Consider the following 22580-nt stretch of genomic DNA (forward strand, 5'->3'; position numbering starts at 1 on the left):
TAGGGGGAGGGGGAGGATGGGGGGAGGAGGAGTAGAAGGGGGGAGGAGGGAGAGGGAAATGGGAGGCTGGGAGGAGGCGGAAACTTGTTTTTTTTTTCCTTTTCTCAATAAAAAAAAAGTTATTCCAATATTCCAAAGAAATAATCTACTTCCACTATATCTTAACCTATAATCTCAAATAAGAAAACAATGAAAAAAATAATCTCATTGGAGAAGGGAAATATGTTAATAAAGAGCGAAAATGAGTAAAGGGATATATATATAGAGAGAGAGACATATATATCAAAATAAAAAAACAATGACACAGAACTGATCATCAAAGAACAATAAAAGTAAATGAATAAAATTTTAAATCTTTAGCAAGACCTCTTGGCATAGGGGAAGGAGGCATATATCATATATCTTTGTCTCAGAATAGGAACTTTTGCTATGAACTTGTAGTCATTACAATTAGCATCTATAGTCATCTCATCGCTGATAAAAAGCTCACAGTTCCTGTCCTTTGGGGTCAGTGTTCCTCTCTCATTTACAAAGAAAAAATTCATAAGGTTCTACACATGCTTTCACTGGAGCCTGGAGTTATCACTTCCTGCTTATGCTTATTTCCATGTTATGTAAGAACATCAAAACAATTAAATTCACCGGGCAGTGGTGGCGCAAGCCTTTAATCCCAGCACTCGGGAGGCAGAGGCAGGTGGATCTCTGTGAGTTCGAGACCAGCCTTGTCTACAAGAGCTAGTTCCAGGACAGGCTCCAAAACCACAGAGAAACCCTGTCTCAAAAAAAAGAAAAAAAAAAAAAACAATTAAATTCAAGAAATGATGCTTCCAGTGTGGAGCACCATGTCCATATTCACATACACATATCTTCCTCCATGATTTGTAATGAATGGGTTGTAGAGAAGGAATGCATTTTAAAATCGTGAGATTTGCAGCCTGTTCTTTTTGATTAAGTTTATAAAATTCTTGCATTTGCTAGGTTTGAAGCTTTGTGTGTGGAATCCAATTGATGAATCTGAAGGTTGAGAATCTCAAAGATATTTCTACTCTTTGAGGCCACAAATGTGTCCAAATGCTTAATTAATATTATATTTGAATGTCTTCTTGTTTCAGAAGGATACCACATAATTCCTAGTTTCACAATTAAATTAAATCATTAATGCATGTGTCCCCATCAAAAGACGAATCTGAATCTTCTGTGGAATGGGCCCATTTTTTATTGTTCGTAGTTGTTTCGAACTTGTTTCATAACTTTTACCAAACAACAAACAACTGTTATCATTAATCAATTTGCTTTTCATGGTTTCACACACGCATGTAATGCTTATTAACAATTCCTTCTTTTTCTCTTTGCATTTTTGAGACAGGTTTTCTCTGTAGACCAGACTGGCTTGGAACTCACAGGAATCTGCCTACCTCTGTCTCCTGAGTGTTGGGTTAATAAACAGCCACTCCCAGACTACCTGAAACTTCTCAGTCCCCCTCCCGTTTCCCTACCCCTGACTAAGCCCCTTTCACCCACAAGTCTCTTTCTCATATTTATGTCTGTTCATTTTGTTTTGTGACTCACTGTGTCTAGCCAGGTCCTACTTTGTCCATGTGATTATGCATTTGAGGCATAATCCTGGTGGGTTTAGCAGTGTATACAAAACAGAAAGTTCGCCCTACCCCAAAAAAGTATCACTTGCTAGCAGTTCAGTGGGAACTCTTCCCTCTTCCATGACTGTTGACAGAGTTAGTCTTGTGTGGGCACAAGGTTAGTAAGCACAGCTACTAGGAGTTCTTGATTGCATTAGTGGTCTGAAGAATGGCATGTTGAACATCTTTACCTTATCCTTGGTCATTATCCTCTCCAGCAATGTTCCCAGAGTGTTTGTGGCGGAAATGTTTTTTGTTTGTTTGTTTGTTTTGTTTTGTTTTTTTGGTATAAGCTCTCAACCTTCCCTTACTCTCAACAACCTGAATAACCATTAATCTCTGAATTCATAGTTGTTCATATCAGTGAGTGGCTTCACCGATTGAGACAGAAACTATCCTCCTGCCCCATGGATAGAAGCATAATGACATAGAAGGAATTTAATTCTTATCAATTGAGTTAAACAATAGTGCTTCTCCACTGGGACCTACAGTCTCCTGATGTTAAATGAGCTTACAGTACCAAGAATGGGTTCCTTCCCACGAAGTAGGGCTCAAATCCTATTACTTTGTAACAAAACCACAAAAAGACACAAACAAGAATAAAATTATAGACCAATTTCCCTGATTCACATAGATGTAAAATTCTCAATAAAATACTGCATGTCATATTCAGGACCAAAAAGATTATTCATCATATAGAGTTGGCATTATTCCAGAATTGCAGGATGGTTCAACATGAGTAAACCAATACATGCAATATACAAAGACAGAAAATAGATGGTTATCTCAATATGTGCAGAAAAATCTCCTGGATAAATCCAATAATCATTCCTGATAAATGTAATGAAGAAGCTAGGGATAGAGGGAATATATTTATGAAAACAAAGGCTATTTACTAGAAACCAGTATTCAACCTCAGGTTAATGGATAAATCTTTATATAATACCACTAATATCACAAAAAAGAAAAATGTGTCCACTGCCTCCTTTATTAGAGATAAGAGAAGTAAACAGAAGAAAGACACACATAAGAAATGAAAAAATCAAAGAATCAACAAATGTGTTTTTAAAGATTTATTTATTTTAGTTATTATATGCATGCTCTGTGTATATAAAACTCTACCAGAACAACTGTCATTCTAAGACAAGGCATAAACTGACTCCAGATACATTCTTACACAAAATTAATAAATATTCATATAATAAGGCTTTAAAACATATTATTGTTTGTCTCAAGGACATATTTGTAAATTTTACATGCCTATTTTTAATTTAATGACTTTAATGCAATTATTATTTAATTTAGTACATCCTATAATTTAATTTAGTACACCTATACAGAACAGAATTACTTTAAAATATATTCTTAAACAATGTATTAATAATTTTGTGTCAGTAACTTATATGTACCAATTTAAATTTACACAGTTATAATGAATATTGAAGATTTTGAAAGGCTTTTATTTTTAAAAAATCATCAATAAATTCTCAGTTTAAAGAAAAATAGACAAATTTAATTGCCTCATTGGCCACTTCCCAGGATCATCATCTCAGTAATCAATTTATTTAATCAGATTCATCCTCCAGTCTAAATGTTGAAAAATGTTTTCTTAAGAATTACAATAATTGAACAGATTGATGTGTTTCTCATCCTTGTTATAGCTTTTAGAGTCTATCTACTGCATGTTTTAGATGAAGTCAAAAGATCTATTTATCAAATTACATATCAAATATATTATCAGTTTGCTTAAATAGGAATACCTCAAAAATCCAGCATTTATAAATGCAAATAATACCCCAAGAACACAACCAAAATGGTAGCATCGGCAGAATCCAGTTAACATTCTTCTGTCACAGTTCTTCTTTGGTTTTATATTTCTTGCTTCAGATCCCCACAATAAGAATTTTAATGATTATTACTGAATTGATATATAATTATTTGTAGGACTTAAAGGATATTAAGTTATAGAATTCCAAAGTGAGGACAAAGAATTTCCCATCTTGACAGATTTCCATTGGGGCATCAGTTGGTCTTCTATATAGCTTTGAATCTCTAACACCCAGCATCTTGTATTACTTCATTTTTTTAATATATTTAATTTAACTTCACAGATGTATTTAGCATATGGCATGTGGTTGAATTGTCTAAGCAATTGTTTCTCTGTCTTTATCATAAACGATTGCAAATTGAACAAAGAGTGATCTCATAACTTTATATACCACTAAGGCATCTATCTTGGCAATGTCTGACTCTTTAGAAGTCCCATAATGTCCAATGTCTTCTAGCAGCTAACTTGAATAGCATGATAAACCCTAGCATGGTTGGCAAAGATTTACACCAAGGAAAAATGATAGAGTTGGCCAATTTCTTTCTCTGCCAAACAACTGGTTGGTCTTCTAGGCCTCTGACTTCGTGTTCTTGACAATACAAATAGTTACTTTCACCATATTTTAGTAAAATCTCTGAATCAACCATTCCCTCTTTTCTTGACTTTAATTGCAGATAAATTGTGCTTTATACTGAGCTATCGATAAATATGTAGCAAGTACAAGCAGAGGCAGTATGTAGGCAGAGGCTCCTTGTTTATTTCCTGGATACCCAGACATGAAAAAAATCACACAGAAACTATATTAATTACAACACTGCTTGGCCAGTCACTTAAATGCATTACTAGCTAGCTCTTATACCTTAAATTAACAAATTTCGATTATTTTGTATTTTATCACAAGGTCTGTAGTTTACCGGTAAAGTTCCCAGATATCTGTCTTCTTTGGCGACTACATGGTATTTCTCTGACTTTGTCTTCTTTCTCCCAGCATTGAGTTTAGTTTTCTTGCCTAGGTCTTTTCTGCCCTGTCATAGGCCCAATCAGCTTCTTTATTCCTTAACCAATAAAAGCAGTACATATACAGGAAGGACTTCCTATATCAGCAGTAAAACTGTAAAACAGAAATATTGGATGATTCAAAGAAGTGCCTGTGCTAATAAAAATAAAAACTAGTGAAGCCTCTTCATTCTTGAGACCTTTATAGACACTTAAATATCATAACTCTACATTTACTGGTTGTGTTAGCTTACTGTTCCTGTGACAAAATACCACACATAAAAGAATCAACTCAGAGAGGAAAAGGTCTATCTGGCTCATGGTTTCTGAAGTTTCAGCACATAAAGACATAGACGTTTTTAGATCTGGACAATCACAGCAACAAAAACACGGGGCAGAGAAAGAGACTCACCTGATGGTAACCAGAGGCCAAGAGAGAAAATGGAATGCACAAGATTCCTAAAATAGCCTTCAATGAGAACATCTCCAACAACTAATTTTACTGACTGGGTTGCATCTCTGGAAGTCTCTATTACCTCCATACTGCCTCATCTATTGGAGACAACAGCTTCCATTTCCATAATACCAGTGGTGTTCTCTGTATGTGTACTTTTATAGAAATGATATTCATCTAGGCTCTTCAGAGATCCAAACTCAATTGAAATGGAACTTATGACACTGTAGCCTTTGTAGCCTAAAAACAAGATGAAGAAAATACAGGGTTGTGATCTTAGCTTTAATGGCTGAACCCATGAAAGGGATGATTGTGGGGAGATGGGGGGGCACTGGAGAGAGGGAGAGACAGAGCGGGAGAACAATGACGGAGAGATCTTGATAGAGAGAGCCAGTACGGGATTAGGGAAAAACCTGGTGCTAGGAAACTTCCCAAGAATCTACAACAATGACTCCAGCTAAGCATCCTGGCAATAGTGGAGAGGGAGCCTGAACTGGTCTTCCCCTGTAATCAAACTGGTGAATACCCCAACTATCATCATAGAGTCTTCATCTAGCAACTGATAGAAGCAGATGAAAAGATCCACAATTGAGCAACAGGCTCCATGACTCCAATCAAAGAGATAGAGGAGGGAATATATGATGGAAGGGAAGTCTATGAGGAAGAAATCTACATAGACAGATGAACCAAGCTCATGAAAGCTTGGGAACTCTAGACCCACAGCTATGGAGCCTCCATGTGACCAAACTAGGCCCTCCGTATGTGGAAGACAGTAGTGAAACATGGACTATGTGTGAGGCACCGGCAATAAGACCAGGATCTAATACTGGTGCATGAGCTAGCATACTGGAGTCCATTCCCTATTGTTGGATGCCATGCTCTGCCTTAATGCAGTGGGGAGTGATTTGCTTTGGCATCAACTTAATATGCCAGACTTTGTTGACTTCCCATGGGAGCCCTTACCCATTGAGAGGATTGGACGGGGTGGGCTGAGGGGATGTGAGGAGTGGGTAGAAGGAGAGGTGGTAGGGGAGAACTGCAGATGAAATGCAAATAAAATTTGAAAAATGAGTTAAAATAAAAAAAGAACTTTTCAGTATTTTCTAAATTGTATGTTTGATTTTTTTATGCTAATCATCCAAGAATAAATGATCCAACATTTTGTACCATTAAAATAAATAAAAATAACCACAGGGAAGAAGATTTGGTGATTTTTAAACATACTAAATTTTCAGAGAAAGAGACTCATAGATTCTCTAATAGAAGAATAAAATGATGAAAAAATATTTATGCAAAGTTTAAACTCATAGTGGCCCAATAATAGCTTTCTGTTATCAATATAAACTATGATATATGATGTGGCAGTGAACCCGAAAGGTGGACTGGGAGTTTGACAGCCTTGCCTTCCTGTGGGTTTTAATTTTGCAAAGTATGACCATAAATACAAAATCAAGTCAAGCCCTGTCACTTAATTCGCTGCAATCTACTCCAGTTTGTGTTTTATTCTTAGCTCTTCCTTACCCACTGCCCTAGACGGGCTCTCAATAAACTGAGGAGCCATTCCTGAAGTATTCCACTGGGTCCCCACCCACCTTTACTTGAAGGCTTCGTAATGGTCTTCCTGACATCCTACCTCCCATTTAATACACTGAGTTTTGCTCCTAGCAAGCTTTCAATTAATCCCCACAGAGGTGTTAGCAGATAACTACAGTGTTAACTGGAGTGTGAATCCTCCAAAGACTGTTAAATGGTGGATAGCAGCCTCTTTGAAGACCCAGATACTCAGTAACACAGAGAAACAAGGAAAAGAGTTTCTTGTGATTAATAACAGCATGCTTAGTGGATTTTCACATGCCCAGTATGTTAGGTTAGACAGTATTCGTGACTAGCAGAAAATGTTTAAGAGGCTGTGCAAATGGTCGGGGAAGGAGCTAAAAATTTCTAGACCAGGGCCAATGCCAAATGAGAGCAGGTGGCCTCCACCTCTTCTGAGTTAAGAATAACAAAGTTTGTTTTTGTTTTTGTTTTGTTTGTCCAATCTTGTTTGATTCTATCCTAGATCTCTACGCCATTGAGTCTCAAGTTCCGGGCACTCCAGGCAGTGTCATGGTTGGGGTTACTTTCGTGGTATAGATCTGAGCCTATGCTAGCTATTGGCTGTCCACCTCTCCTCTAGCCCCAGCCCATGGTGATTCCCTACTCCCCACCCTCCATTCTCCTACTTTCCCATACTTGCCAATCCTATAGGCAGGATGGACTATAGATCAACGGTTGTGTAGCTAGGCCTAGGCTAATGGAAGTACAGCCTAGTACTGGTCCAAGGAGATGGCCAATTCAGGCTACACATCCATCATTGTTCCCTCATAGCCACTCACAGAGTCTGGATTGACAGCCAGAGGGCCTGACCCTGGACCTGTACATATATATATGACGATGGTATTACTTGAGGGACTTCTAGTAGTGGGATGAGGGTCTGTTCCTAACACTTCAACTGGCTTTTATGAACCCAATTCTCCCATAATGGGCAGAGCTTAGTACTACAGCAACTTGAAATGGCATGCTTTGTTGATACCCATCTGAGGCCTGGCCCTTTCTGAATAGAAACAGGAGGAATGGTCTGGGTGGTAGGGGAGGAAAGTGGGGGATGGAATTAGAAGAGAGGAAGGAGGTGAAACTGCAGTAAGGATGTAAAGTAAATGAACAAATTTAGCTAATTAAAAAAGATGACAAACTTATAATTTTCTTATAAATACTATTCCACTGTCATATGTGAATCTTGGCATTCTCCGAGGCTGCATTTCAGAGACGCTATGATTGCCTTTTCTTCAATCGAATTTTAGAGTCTAGTGTCTTTAAAAGCTGTCAGCAAAAGCTAGGCATGGAAATTTCCATAAATGTGTTCCAATTGGCAATTAAATGTATACACACACGATATATACATATATGTGTGTGTGTGTGTGTGCCAGTATAAAATAAATCTGTGTTTCTGTACATTTACGGTGATCCTGTCTCTCCCTATGTTAATATACATGATCCTAAGAGGGGGTGTCATGTCAGAGCATGGTTCCTCATAATATGCTTTATTAAGAGAAAGGCTACCAATTTTAGAGCTCCAGATTTCTTTAAAAATGACTGATGTCTGCTGTGTATCAGCATTATACCTAGGTGCTTTTCCAGTCATCTTTTAAAAACAGCATTTAAAAATCTGATGAAATATTTGGATTGAATTGAGAGGACAGTAAGTACGTTTTCAAATTCTGACGTAGAGAGGTGAAGATGGGGGCAGGAAAAAGAGGCATCACTGGCAGGTGGATCTGCCAACTCTTCGTGAGACATGAAAACAAAATGCAGAAAGGCTTGCCCGTGACTAAGCAAAATGAGTATCTATTTTTTTGAAGAAATTGTACATATTCCTGTTCTCAAAATTCTTTGACATAGCGTTTATATCAATCGAAGCTTCTGCCATTTATAATTGTAGGTTTTGTAAGAATTTTCTCCTTCCTTTGGTTTTTATGGCAGAAGTGGGTTAACTTTTCTTTTCTAAGTGAAAAACTTCTCTCTTTTTTTCATTTATGCTTATAATTTACACTTGCTTGAATTCTGTATTTGAAGTTAGGAACTAAAGTCGATTGGTTTCCTGTCTTTGAAAATCTGATTTAAAAGTTACGAGACAAGCGGGAACAAAGTGTTCAGAATATGTAAACTAACTGTGGCTACTATTCTAATGGATATCTCCTGAATTTGTAAAATGCTAGACATTCTCAAATGCCATTATTTGAGAAGGTGTAGTTTGCCTGATGCATATAATAATTCAAATGGAGATGCCTAACACTTTAGGAGTCCTCTTGGTTCCAGAAATCTCTTGATTTACTGCAGTTCTCAATTCTCCTGCTTTCTGTAAGCACAAGAAAGGGAATTTTTTCATAGTACTCAGCCCAGGATGTGGTCCCTACTACTGTTCTTCTTTCTGGGAGCCACAAGTACTTCCACCAGTGGAAACCTGATGTGCAAAATCCTGGTTAGGGCTTAAGAGTTGTTTGCTCCTTTTGTAGAAGGGTGATAGATGATTTATTTATTCATGCGTTTTAAGTTTGTGCTTCAAGTACGGTAACATACAACAGTTATTGGAGAGATTTTAGGAAGGAGAAATGGGTATGTTTACCGAGCATGGCATGTTGATGAAATCAAACACGTTGGCTGCCAAATATTCAAAGAGGAAAGAAAATCCAAACCTTTCCATAACAGTTTGGCTCTGAAATAATCCAGAAGTTCAGAGCACAAGACATTTTTAGAGATTTAAAAGCTCACCCAAGGCCTTATGATCTTACTTTAGCTAAGGCAGAGCTGAGTTCAGGTTCATGCAAAGTCCCATGGAATCTGTCTGTGATGTGTAAAGTTTTCTTCTGATCTTTCTTTACATGTGCCGGACCACCCTTGAAATTGCAGAAAAGAAACAGCCAGGAGAGCGATCCCATGCTCTGTATTCAGTCCAAGAGCAGAAAGAATGAGCTGGCTGTGTTTGGAACATGAGTTCCTCTTCTGGAGGCAAGAGGTTAGGAAGCAAAGGATTCCTAGGCAGGGAGCATACAGCATCCTCTGCCTCCAGCCAGGCTTCGCATCCGGAACTTGCTGCAGCTGGGATTCAGGGAGAGGAAGGTGGGATAGGAGGAGGGGAAGACGGAGGTGGGGGAGGGAGGGGTGAAGCAAGGGGAGCTGGTGAGGGATCGGCGCGGGGAGGGTGGGCTGGGGGGAGCTCTGGGCTCAGGGAGCTGAGTGGACGGCTGAGACGGGCGGCGCGTGCAGCAGCTCCAGCGAGAAGCGAGTTGCCAGAGCCAGGCTGCGTTTCCATCAGGAGCTACGAGCTCCGTGCCCGCTCCCAACAAGGTGATGGGCCGGCAAGCGTTTTATCTGGCCGCTGGGACTCTCGCTGCTTGGGGCTTCCTCCCTTAAACCTCTTCTTCTTCTCCCTTGGGTCTGCGTGTGTGTGAGTGCCCTGGTTTGGAGGTGAAGCCTCCTAGAAGGGGACACCCCTGTCCCTGCTCGTTTCCCCTTCTCTCCTCGCTGATGCATGCCTTCCAGGGGCGCCCCCATCTTCGCACCCGGTATCTGACACCGCTCCCTACTCCTGGTTGTGTCTCCTTCCCAGATGCTCAAGGTGTCAGCCTTATTGTGTGTGTGTGCAGCGGCTTGGTGCAGCCAGACTCTTGCAGCTGCCGCGGTGGTGGCTGCGGCCGGGGGGCGGTCGGACGGCGGTAATTTTCTGGATGAAAAACAATGGCTCACCACAATCTCTCAGTATGACAAGGAAGTCGGACAGTGGAACAAATTCCGAGACGTAAGTGATGCGCACCCTTTCGCAGTCACGCGCATTTAGCTTCAGGGCTGGCATTTGTCCTTGCTGTCAGAGGTGGGGAAGGGGCTCGGTTTTCTAAGGAAAGGCGGAGGTGGGGTGAAAAAGCTCGACAGTGTCACTGGAGAACTTAGCAGTCCACATTCCCTACCAAATAGCTTAAGTAGGAATTTGCTTGTTACATATATATCTGAGTTAGGTGACGCTAGGTTCTCTCTCTTCTTCCTTTCTGCGCCAGGACATCCCAATCTTTCGCCCCCCCCCTCCGCGCCCCCCAAACAAAGGTTTGCAAAGTAGCTGCTTCGACCTTCTCAACTTTTGAATGGTGTTTCTGGCACTAGTAAACAGAACAGAGGTGCCTCTTCGTTGCCTGGCTATAAAGTAACTAGGATCGATCTACTTACTAATGGTCCATTAAGGAATTTGAGGGAGGCGGTACAAAGATGTAACATTGATAAATGCCTGCCCTCTGAGGGTGGGAGGCTGTTTGGAAGTATCAGTCCGCAGAAGTTGAACTGCTGCTGGTTACGTAAAACTGTCCACCAGATTTTGTTTCTGCATTCACGTACCCTGGAACACTTTTGTCTTGCACTCGATGTTACAGGGAGCAATGTGAACTGCAACGAAAGAGTTAAAACGTTAGAATACCTTGGGAGTTTTCTAAAGAGCTCTTCGAAGCAACTAGCTTAAGAGACTCTCACATTTGCTCATATGGAGCCAATGTACAAGAGAACACACTAGTCACCCCCACCTGGTCTGAATGGAGTCCTGTGAGAATATTAGATGCTGTGCCCAGAGCTTTGAACTTTGTTGATGCCCTGAAGAGATCGTTCTGACCACTGAGTCCCATCCGTAGCTCACCCTGTAAAACCCAGGGGTTTAAGGATTGGCAGACTGATAAATATTCCTTGTCTAGTCATTTAGTGACTTTTGAGAGTCTCTCTCTGAGTCAATCGTCAATGCTTCCTTTCCTAGTCTGTGAGTTAACTTCTATTAGCTCAGATCCTATGATAAGGAAAACAGATAAAGGCATGGGCTAATTCTCATTCTAGATACATCATTCTCTTCTTCTACCACTTCCCCATAAAGTAATTGGCAGGGGAAATCTCACAAAGAGATTCTGAAGAAATGCGATTATAGTTTAAATGTAAATCTAGATGATACACAGCACGGATGTACGGCGTGGAAAATGACTGTGCTCATTCTTGTTGCAGGCTTCAGTTTGGCTTTATGAATGAAATGTGAACATCATTCTTTTTGCTAAATGAATGTTCTTTACTCTTGTAAATGCAGAGTTCTTGGCTAACTGCTTTAAGCTAACACTGATACTAAGCAGAATCAAAAGGAAGCAGGCAGTTATTTTGTATCAGGAGAGAACTGCCACTTATCATGCCCTCACTTGAGAAAAGAAATATTGAAAATTGTGGCAGTGTTTAAACAGTTCGGCCAATATTGACACACATTTATTGAATAACTACTATATTTTAAAATGAAATTTGGGCACTTCTAACATACTTTATATCCCGAGTGCCCCAGAGTTCTCTGGCTTTAGTTAAATAACATTACTATTAAGAGAAAGCAGTTGACTTTCGGACAGTATGGAGCATTTGAGCTGTGGCAAGCTGAGTTGCTTACTATGAAAGTAAATATGCTAGTACTCAATAGAAACAGAATGTGTCCGCTGTGTTTCTCGGGAGTTTCTGTGTGCACTCGCTGGAAAGGTTTCTCAAAAATGTCAAGTCAAGTAGAGGGTTTTCTGACATATAATAAATATACAATTCACATATGCAATCCATAAAATGTAACCAATATGAATATACGTATGTATGTATGTATGTATTTAAAACTTAAGTTTTGTTTTAAAGTAGCCATGAGCCATGATAGGAAGATAATTTCACTTTATGATGACAGCCAGGGAGATAAAAAGAACTGTTGATTAAATGTTACCTTCAAATACCTGTTGCTTCCTGATAATGATGAAAGGAGAGGTGATGTGTCTTCAATTCAGCCCTCAGAGCACAGCGTGTACAAACTAGTGCACACCACCCGGCATCTTCCAAGCTTCTTTCTTTTGGGGTAAAACATTCCTTTCCATTCTTACTAGCACAAACAGGTGGACAATGAGACTCACTTTTGGGGGAAAGCACATGGCTAGGAGGCATTGTTTGAAATGCAAATTTATTGTGTTGCAGTGACCGTCTCTAGTGTTCTGTTTGAGCTTTCTATCTGAAATGATCGTTTCTGTGCTCAGAGTAGAGAAAAGGAAACAGACAAGGACATCTGAGCCTCTTCTCATAAAACCAGTTTTACTTCAGCAAATTCTTCTCATGCTTATTTTATAAAAAGATAATTGACATAATTTAGGAAACATAATTCTTCACCATAATTAATTCTCCAGGATAGTTGATAGTGGAATTAATTCTTACATTCCTTTTGTAAAGTAAATATCAGTTTACAAGCTACCCCTTGACAGATCAACTGTGCCTTCCTTTGACTTATATTTCATAACTTTATTGTATATGTACTTATAATTGAATACCCATAAACTAACATCTTTTTACACATTTAATTTAATGTATATTTGTAAACATTTGTTGTGGGGAAAGCTTTAAATATGAGGAACAGAACATCTCTAATAACAATTTCCTCAGCAAAAATCAAGGGAAATAATAAAATCAAAGGAAACTGAAGATAAGCATTAATAAAGGAGGAAGTGTAAATATTTTTGACTATTCTTTACTATTAATTTGCATGATGCCTTTTATTCTGTTATATTTCTGGCCTTTATTTCTATACAAATGCAATTTATTCCACTGAAAACTTTTAATCTTTTAAGGATCACTTGTTAAGTAAAATAAAATTCTAGCAGAGTTTTTAATTCCTATGTTTTAAAAAGAAAATTACAGTTTAAATTCACCTATAATTGTAGCAGTCAAGAACTTTAAAAAATACTATCTAAAACCAACATGGTATCTTCAAAGTATACTTACATGAATTTAAAATGAGATACTGGATAAGGTATAGTGCATGGCTAAGTAAGACCTGAGCAATCTCTAGTACATACACATTAAGACAGGAGAGTGGTGACAATTAAAGTTAATTAAAATTTAAAAATGAAGTCCCAAATAATAAAATCCCAAACTCTCATCTCAACATAGGGAATGTTCCATAGACATACTGGTTGCATACTTTTTGGTTTTGTCAAGCTCTGCTATGTTGTGATATTAATCACAAAACTTTCATAGGTGGAAGTATTTGTGGAGTATTATTTGTTGAAGAGTAGGACCACAAAGTGATATCTTATTTCATCCTTACATATATATTGAGATAATTAAGAGGAAACTGAGTCATTAACTCAAATGGCTCAAATGTTACATATTATAAACTTTTATGATCCATGAGTTCAATTAAAGCACTCCCTTTGTCATGTAATAAATGCATAAAGAATTTGCAAACCAATGAAGAACTCAGTATCATACGGTGTAATACCATCATCAACCCTGTAGATTGTTGATTTCACTAAAGTACTAGCCAAGAGTGACAATAAAGACAAAATATTAGAGAACTTCAAGTGCTGCTCATTGAATGAAGTCCAGTAAAAGCATAGGAAAAGGAGTTCGTGTGGTTATGATAATTTCAGTCCACCATATAAGAAAATCAAGGTTATACCTTTAAACTACAACACAAAAAAAGTCTAGATTAGAGTTTTGTTTCAAAACTTAACTGGACCTAATTTTTAACTGCTTCAAGAAATGATTACCATTAATATTGTAAAATCCACAAATTTTGGTCCATAATTCTACTTAAGTAATTTTTAATGTTCAATTCTAATAACAAAATCTATTTCAATATGAAATTTAGCCTACAACTAAAGGACTTCTACAAAACTCTGAAAATGTAACACACACAGAGTAAAGCATTTTTTTTCTATGTGACACCTAGGATTAAGTCCAAAGGACTCAAACTTCTCTGAGATTTGCTGGTGATAATTTTATTTTGCAAAAATAAAACAGCTAATTAGGGTTTTAGAAGAGTAACCTTTCTTATTTTTATTTTCCTTTCACCTCACTTTCTTTTTTATCTGAGTTGAGCTTCTTGGCTGTAGGAATAATTTGAGAGATGGTGGTTCAAAATGTTGTATCTTCCCTGGGATATGGAGGATCAGGGGCTGCTAAGACTCAGTGTTTTGGTTGTTGTAATATTTTCTTCTGTTAGAAAAATCAATAAAACAATTGGTTTGTGTGTGTGTACTCTCAGTTCTCTATCACTGTCTTTGTTAGGGTTTTTATTGCTGTGAAGAAGCACCATGACCATAACAATTAATAAGAAAAACATTTAATTGGGTCTGGCTAGAGTTCCGAGGTCCAGTTACTCTCACGGCAGGTGGAATGCAGGTAGAAGTGGGGCTTGAAAAGGAGCTGAGAATTTTACATCTTGATGCGCAGGCAGCAGAAGTTATCTGAGTCCACATTGGGAATAATTTGAATATAGAAAACCTCAAAGTTCACTCCACAGTGACACATTTCTACCAACAAGGCCACTTCCTCTTCAACAAAGTCACATCTTCTAATAGGGTCACTCCCTAAGTGGGGGGCTAGCATTTCCTTTCAAACCACTGCAATCACTTAAATTTATTTTATTCTTTTTCATGAGGAAATTACGAAAAAGGCTCTTTCAGTTGTCTGTGACTTTAAGGTTAGTGACGCATGCCTATTGTGATCTTTAGTATTACACATAATCTTAACATAGAGGAGGATTCTTCCTTGGTACTACTTTGTGATTAGTAGCTGAATTCTACCATTTTTCCTTTCAACAGTATATAACCCACATATAATTAATGAGTAATTAGAAATTGTTCATAATGTGAATGAAATAGCATAGTTAATGTTCAAGAGTACATTGAGAATGTCCAGGGGTACATTCTCAATAACGAATGTATTAGCTTCTTTTCTGTTGTTGTGAAAGACATCATGATGAAGGCGACTTAAAGAAATATTTAGCTCATGATTCCAGAGGGTTAGAGTTCATGGCCATCATGATGGGAGGAGGCATGGTATTGGTGCAGTATCTGAAATCTTACATCTTGATCTACAAGCAGGAATCATGGAAAGAGCTTACTGGGGGTAGCTTGGGCTTTTGAAACTTCAAAACCCACATACCTCCTGTAATATGGCTTCATCTCCTAGTCTTTGAAAATAGTTCCATCAGTGGGAGAACAGGAATTTAAATATATGATCTCATAGGAGTCAATTTTTAAAATTTTTATTTAGATGCTATTTTTTTCATTTCTTTTATATACCAACCCATTTCCCCTTTTTACTCTCTTCCTGTCCCCTCCCCTTTCCCATCTATTCCCTTCCCCCATCTACTCCTCTCCATCTCCATTAGGAAAGGATAGGGCTCCCATGAACTTGCACAAAGCATGGCACATCATGTTGAAGCAGGATTGAGATTCTGCCCTTATGCTGGAGCAGATAATCCACCTTGGAGAACAGGTTACTAAAAGCCGACTAAGTGTCAGGGAGTGGTCCTGCTCTCACTGTTAGAAGCTCTCTTAAGAAACCAGATACTCAATTGTCACACACATACAGAGGGTCTAGATTGGTCCCATGCAGATATGGGAGCCGTTTTCATTCAAACCACCACAATATCTGTCCAATGCATATGCAAGTGTTGACAACCAATATTTCTCTCTATGAGACATTGTAACTGCAATGATAATTACGTATCTGAGTCTGTGAACATACATATCTGCATGAATGTTGTGTGCATGACTGTCTGCATCTGCATATTTATGAACTACTTTCCAGATATTGAACCCAGGTCCCCACATATTTAAGCATATGCTATGCTACTGTTATACTTCTTGTACCCCATTTCTTATAATTTTTACAGTAAAAAAAAAACCACCATAGTTTCTCCTTGAGAAATCTGTTAACTGCTTACATTTTCCTCAGAGCTTTCTTTGCTTTATTTTACTTTGAATATACATCACTGTTTAGTTCTTAGGAGTCTTTTCACTATTAGTTACATATTTTCAAGTCAGAGTAGGTGGAGGGCTATAGAGTGAAGCCATATTAGTATGGGACTGGCAGTCATATTGTTTAAATCACAAGGAGATTTTAGCTGCAGAAAATCAATATAATTCTTAAAAGAAACAATAGAGCACCATGACTATTCTGGGGCCAATGAATCAGCAGGGCAGTAAGGACTCACATGTTTCATCATCATGACTCCAGTCCTGTGCGTCCTAATTTGGTCATGTTAACCCTCCACATTCCTATGTCTTCATTCTCTTTCCACATCACTGTGGATCCACCAGGATGGATTTATGGTCGATGTTTCTCAAGTCAAGTATCCCAGGATAAAGGAAGCAGGCCAGAGAATGTCTCTTGGCTTTCTGGTTTAGTAGTTCTTGCATCATGTAAGCAGCTCTGGTGAGAAAGTCTGCTGGTAACTATTCAGTCAATCTCTTTTATGAACTCATCCTAATGGAACTCATTGCGAAGCAAAAAATATATGCTTTCCCCGTTTATAACTTTTAGGGAATTCTTTCAAAAGTTAACTATATGCATATTAATTCTCCTTGTGTGTTTCTTATGTTATATGTATGCATATATATCATATACATAAGTTTATATTGTAATATATACTGTTATATATGAACATATATACAAAATAAAATACTTTATATGTGTATATATCTTTGAATAGGTACAGAAAACAATATGAAAATCAAGGTAATCATGAGTATAGATCTAGGCATATACACCATATACATTATATATATATTCTATATGACATTGTCAATAGAAAGCCTATAACCAGATGATTTCAGCATTTTAAGATTTTTTTCTTACTTCTGGTTATGAGATGATCTCATTTGTTATTATCCACGTGGTCACAGTATACTCTTCTTACAGGAATTAAATTTCTTTGGCACCAGATCCTCAAACTTATGAGTTACATATTCAAAAGGAGCATTGTATTCCACTAGAAAGCTTACTGTAAGATTATGGGTTGAATACTTTTAGATCTCAGGAGTCAAATTCAACGTGACATTTTATGTTCTTATTCAATTTTCCCTTTTATGGCTTCATGTTCTGTTCACAATTTTATTTTATTTTATGTACTTACTTTTGAAAGAAGAGCTTTGAACCTTTTGTACATACTATCCAACTCCTCAAGCTCTTGGAGTCCTTAGATGTTTTTTTCTCATTTGTGAAAACCTTTTTATCTTTCTTCTCTCAACAGTTACTATTTTGCAGATTCATGTAAGTTGGTGGACTATGAAGTTCTCATTGTTCAAGTTCTGAGTCTCTAACCCTGTCTACAATATGCCTAGCATTACAACAATAAATTCTCACAGATTACATTGAAGAATAGAATATTACACTCAGTGTGTATTGTATTTAACTGTACATTGCCAGGTGCAAAGCCTTTAAGTATTGCCTCTTGTAACTGTGCTGTCTTTTACCAGCCAGTTTCGTTTCTGACTACTCAAGGATTTGTCCATTCTGTCCAGAGGTTTCAGAGTTACTTTCTGAAGCAGTGACCTCCATAAATGGGTGATTTTTGTATAGCAGATATTCACGAGAGTTCCAAGAAAAGAAACTCATTCATGTGTTGACCTGAGCATGCTCAGGCATGACTTTTGCTTGTATAGCATTAACCTGACTGTATTTTCATGGCAACATTTAGCTAACAGAGTAACTGTGAAGTTTAATCCCTACTGAAGAAAGACTAACTAACATTAAGAAAATGGTTGCAATATCTGGTGGTGGTTGGAAGGTTTTGGTGACTATTGCATTTGGCCATCCTCTAATAATTACCATTGCAGTTCTCTCTTGAGAACACTTTCAATATTCCCTCTGCACCGACTGATACTATGAGTTTTATCATTACTTGTAAGCTGTTGGTGTTGCTTTCAGTACTTCCATCATAGTGCTACTATATCTCTATTCTTATAGCCATGAAGAACAGGGAAAGAAGCCCTTCTTAAGGCACAGCTGAGATGCCTTATCCAAGACTGTCTAGGAATCCGGATGGTTAATTGTTACTTCTAAGAGAAACTACTGATGGTCAGAATCAATGAAGAGTATGCTGTAGGAAGTTACAAGGAGGCTGATGGCAAAGCTTACTTTCTTATAGTTGACATTACTTATCTTGTTTTCTGGGAAGTTTATTTTTACAGATATATCTTATTGGGTAACATGTCTGAAATATCTCTGAATCATCAATAATTATTGACAAGTAGTCTCTCTCACTAACTCTAAATACAGTGCAATAGAAACTTTATCAATGAAGAGACATAACTGTGAAGCTGTAGGCTCAGAATTCAGAGAACAAATGCAGGCTTATATTCATATTCAGAGGTGAGGAGGTTACTGTGAATTCAACAGGTCTAAGGTAAAAAGTGAGACCAGTTCCAGAAAAATATTTTACTAACAATATTGATTGTCAGTATAATCAAACAATTTCAAATAAAGGCATAGATTGCCTGCATTTTACGTGTAAATAGAGAACTCAGAGTTTTATTTCCCCTGGTCAAGTGAAGTGATGATGACAGAAGTGTGCTTATTCAAAATATCAGAAGAGGTAATTACTAAAAATATAAGAAAATATATTTTCTGATGGGTAGAAATTGATAGTGTTCTTATCACAAATGAGTTGATAGTTGTGTGTGCTTTATTTTTCTACTTCAAATGATAAGATGAAAGATAAGAGCATATCAGAAGATACATTGAAAACCCTAGAAATATTGCTTTAGGTTGAAGTAAAAACATAATTTCTCATTTACCTATTTTGATATCATGTATTTTTACTGTCAACAATTTCCCAATAAACAAATTGCATTTGTGCATATGTGCAATTATATTCCCATTGAATAGGTCAAGAAACTAGGTGCAAAGAATCATAATCAGTTAGCTTCAGTGAAGTTTATTTCTAATAGATAATTCCCTGGCTTAGAAGGAGTAAAATCCTGATTAAACTATCACAAATCACAAATGTGGTACATCAAAATGTGTATGCACACATATTTTATTGTATGTCAGAGCCTAAGTAATTTTGTTCACTGGAGGGAATTCACTGTTTTTCTTTGGGATCTCAAGCATGACTGATGGAGAGCCATGGCTTAGTGCCACTGCCCAGGGCAAAATACAGCATCATGCATGCAGCGTGTGCTGTGAATCCCTGCAAAGATCAAAGTTCTAATGACTCCATCTATGATAGTTCACGTCATCCTGAATCTGCAAAAATATCACATCACTTAAAGTCTTAGGCTTGTACTGGCATTTGAAACCCAAAGTTCTTGTCTTTACGCAGCAGAGTAATAATGCTTCCTTTCCTTTATCAAAATATTTTACCTGTTTGGAGTTTGGAGACATGTAATATGTTTTGTAATGCTAGTTGTGGTTAAAAGTAAAACATTTATAATGTTAGCTGTTATAGAATTTAAGTGGTGTATTTTCATTTTGGTACACATAATTTGAAGCACTCTATCTCCTTGAAACCACAAATTCTACACCCAGTGAAGAACTTTCCATCTTACCAGCCTCCAACCCCTTGCAGTCACGATCCTGTTTTTCTGTTTTATTAAATTTACTACATATTTCACGTAAATGGAATAATGCCAGAAGTGTTCTTCTGTAACCGGTTAATTCCACTTAACATGATCTCCTTAAGGCTTAATTATGATGTGGCATGCTACAGGGCATATTTTGTGGTTAGTGTGTATGTACAAGTTCACACTTGTGTGTGTGTACAATTTCACATTCACATGTACACTTGTTTGTGGATATGCATGAGCACTCACATGTATGTGAACGTTGTGAACAAAAGCTAACATTGGGTGTTCTTTTCATATTCCTTCCAGCTAGTTTTTGACTCATAGGTTCAAGCAACATGGCAAGACTAGTTGGTCAGAAAGACTTAGAGATCCTCCTTTCTCCAGTGCTGGGATTATAGCTCATGCCATCACCTACAGCCTTGAACAAAGGTGTTGGGGAATGAACTCAAATATTCATGACTGCATGGCAGAGACTTTACTGACTGGGCTCTCTACCCATCTCTGATTTATTTCTTTTCTGAGAGTTAATATCCTGTTTATCACAATACTGTTTTTGTCCATCCACAAGTTGATGTGAATCTAGCTGTGCCTAAGGAAGAAGAACTACTGTTGCCATAATTATGGATGAGTAAACATATCAAGATTCTACTTTTAGCTATTTATGCATGTACCCACAAAAGGAATTCTGCATTATGTGGTGCTTGAATTTTCTATTATTTTTTTAATTGCATTTACTGATGGGACTGTATGCACTAGCAAGCCATGGTACATGTTTATGTGTGGGGTACCGGGGTTAAGAACAGCTTCTGGAAATCAGTTATTTCCTTACAGCACATCGTTCCAGGGACAGAACTCTGGTTTAGAGGCAGGTGTCTTGGTACACTGAGCCTCATTTTGAATTTTTGTAAGGAAGTACCATACTGTTTATCATAGTGGATACATTGATTTTCATTTCCACCAATAATGCTACTGATATCAATTGCTTTACATCCATACTAAAATAGATCTCCTAATACATCTGGAGTGATCCCTCCTTCTGGCTTTAATTTCTACTTTTTCAAAGTTTAGTGAATTTGAGATCCTTTCCTATACTTGCTGGCTATTTGTCTATGATCCCTAGAAAAGAGTCTATTTAAGAACTAGACCCAAGTTTCAATTAGGCAATTTGAAGTTTTGTTTAGTAGAATCTTAAAAAAAAAGCTTAAAGCAAAAATATGTTAAATGAAACTGAGTTTCAAAAATTTTATTAACCTCTTCAGGACTAGTGTTATTTGAGCCTTATCTTTAAAGCTCATATGTATTTTTATTTATTAATAGTTATAATTTTAAATGAATTATGACAGGTAATTAATGGTTTTGTTTTGTTTTTGTTTTATCTTCTGAATGTTACCACTGAATCTTTTCTTATCAGTTTGATTGAGATGCTGATAATTATTTGAAATTTTCTACAGATTTTAATGTCTTTTAGACAAAGGGACAGTGATAACACTTTGAGTTGATCTATTTATCTTGCAGTGGGAAAAGGCATCTCATTGTTTATCATTCATTCATCTTTATAAAAGCCTATAACTGTACATCAATATTCTTCAAACCTTAGTGTTTATTCTCATAGGGTCTTGTATTTGGAACGGCATACCACTGAATATTATTAGTAATTTTCTACAGTGATAGTGCTGTTCAAATATTTGAGATGGCAAGGATATCTGCAAAACTAAAACAGAAGGCAACCGGCATGTATTCTTGTAGCAAATGTTGTCGTCATATTTCCTGGAAACCATTAGGGTTGTTCTAAGTGTAGCCAACTTACAAATATTACCCTTGCAACCTTTTTCTGTTCTTGTTGTTCTCACTAAAAATATTTTTTCTTTCACTTCCAGAACATTTTAAAAGCGTGAACAAAAGAAAAAGATAAGGGAATTAATGACTTCATTTAAATACTAACAATTCAAAAATTATTATCATATGTAATCATCATACATGTTATAATTTGAGTGTATTTCATGTTGAGTGAGGATGTATGGATAAATTCAGCAACCTCTGTCTATCATAGATTATTTGGTTTTCTGTTTTCCACATTGAATAGTACTTATGTGGGGAATGAGGTTTCAAAGTGAAATACAGAGATGAGATGGATTGTTTAGTAAAGTGCTGAGTATGAGCATCTGCCTTAGAACCTCAGCAAGTGCAAGAACATGCCAGCACAGCAAACATGTGATGGTAGTTCCCAGGAAGCAGCTCAGGAAGATTTCTGGGTCTTGCTGGCTCACCAAGCTAGCCAAACAGGGAATGTCTAGGTCCATTGAGAGACACAGTTTCAAAAAGGTTAGGAATCAATAAAGATACCTGATGGTGACCTCCGTCCTCCACATGCACACAACTGTCTCTATGCCAGGATGCAACATACATGCAGGCATTACATACACATGAGAACTAAAAGAGATTATGCTTACAACTGTGGACTTTTCATAATTTGTGATATAATGAGATGGTTTGATCCCCAATTCCCACATGGAGGAAGGAGACGATTGATACCTCTAAGGAAGAAACTATCTTCTGACTTTTACTTGTTTGCAGTGGTGAATAGGTCCACATACGCAATGTATAGACACTCAATAAATACAAATGTGATAGAAATAGCTTTCTTCTCTACATTTATTTTTAATATTACTGCCATCTGGATTTATTTTTTAGACAGTAAATATGTTCATCATGGAACATGCCTTTCCATTTTTGAATTCTGTAGC

The 22580-nt window shown here is 37.4% G+C and overlaps 1 protein-coding gene across 1 annotated transcript in view; it reads left to right on the forward strand.

Moving 5' to 3' along the window:
- The first annotated feature begins 9665 nt into the window (after window positions 1-9665).
- Ghr (growth hormone receptor) overlaps window positions 9666-22580 on the forward strand; it is a 258732-nt gene continuing 245817 nt past the window's right edge. Inside the window, exons 1-2 of the mRNA XM_005369809.2 lie at window positions 9666-9799; window positions 10062-10250. Of these exons, the coding sequence (XP_005369866.1) occupies window positions 10062-10250 (189 nt within the window). The 5' untranslated portion in view covers window positions 9666-9799. The remainder of the gene's footprint in view (window positions 9800-10061; window positions 10251-22580) is intronic.

The sequence above is a fragment of the Microtus ochrogaster genome, unplaced genomic scaffold (genome assembly GCF_000317375.1).
Source record: "Microtus ochrogaster isolate Prairie Vole_2 unplaced genomic scaffold, MicOch1.0 UNK61, whole genome shotgun sequence".
In the NCBI taxonomy this organism is placed as follows: Eukaryota; Metazoa; Chordata; class Mammalia; order Rodentia; family Cricetidae; genus Microtus; species Microtus ochrogaster.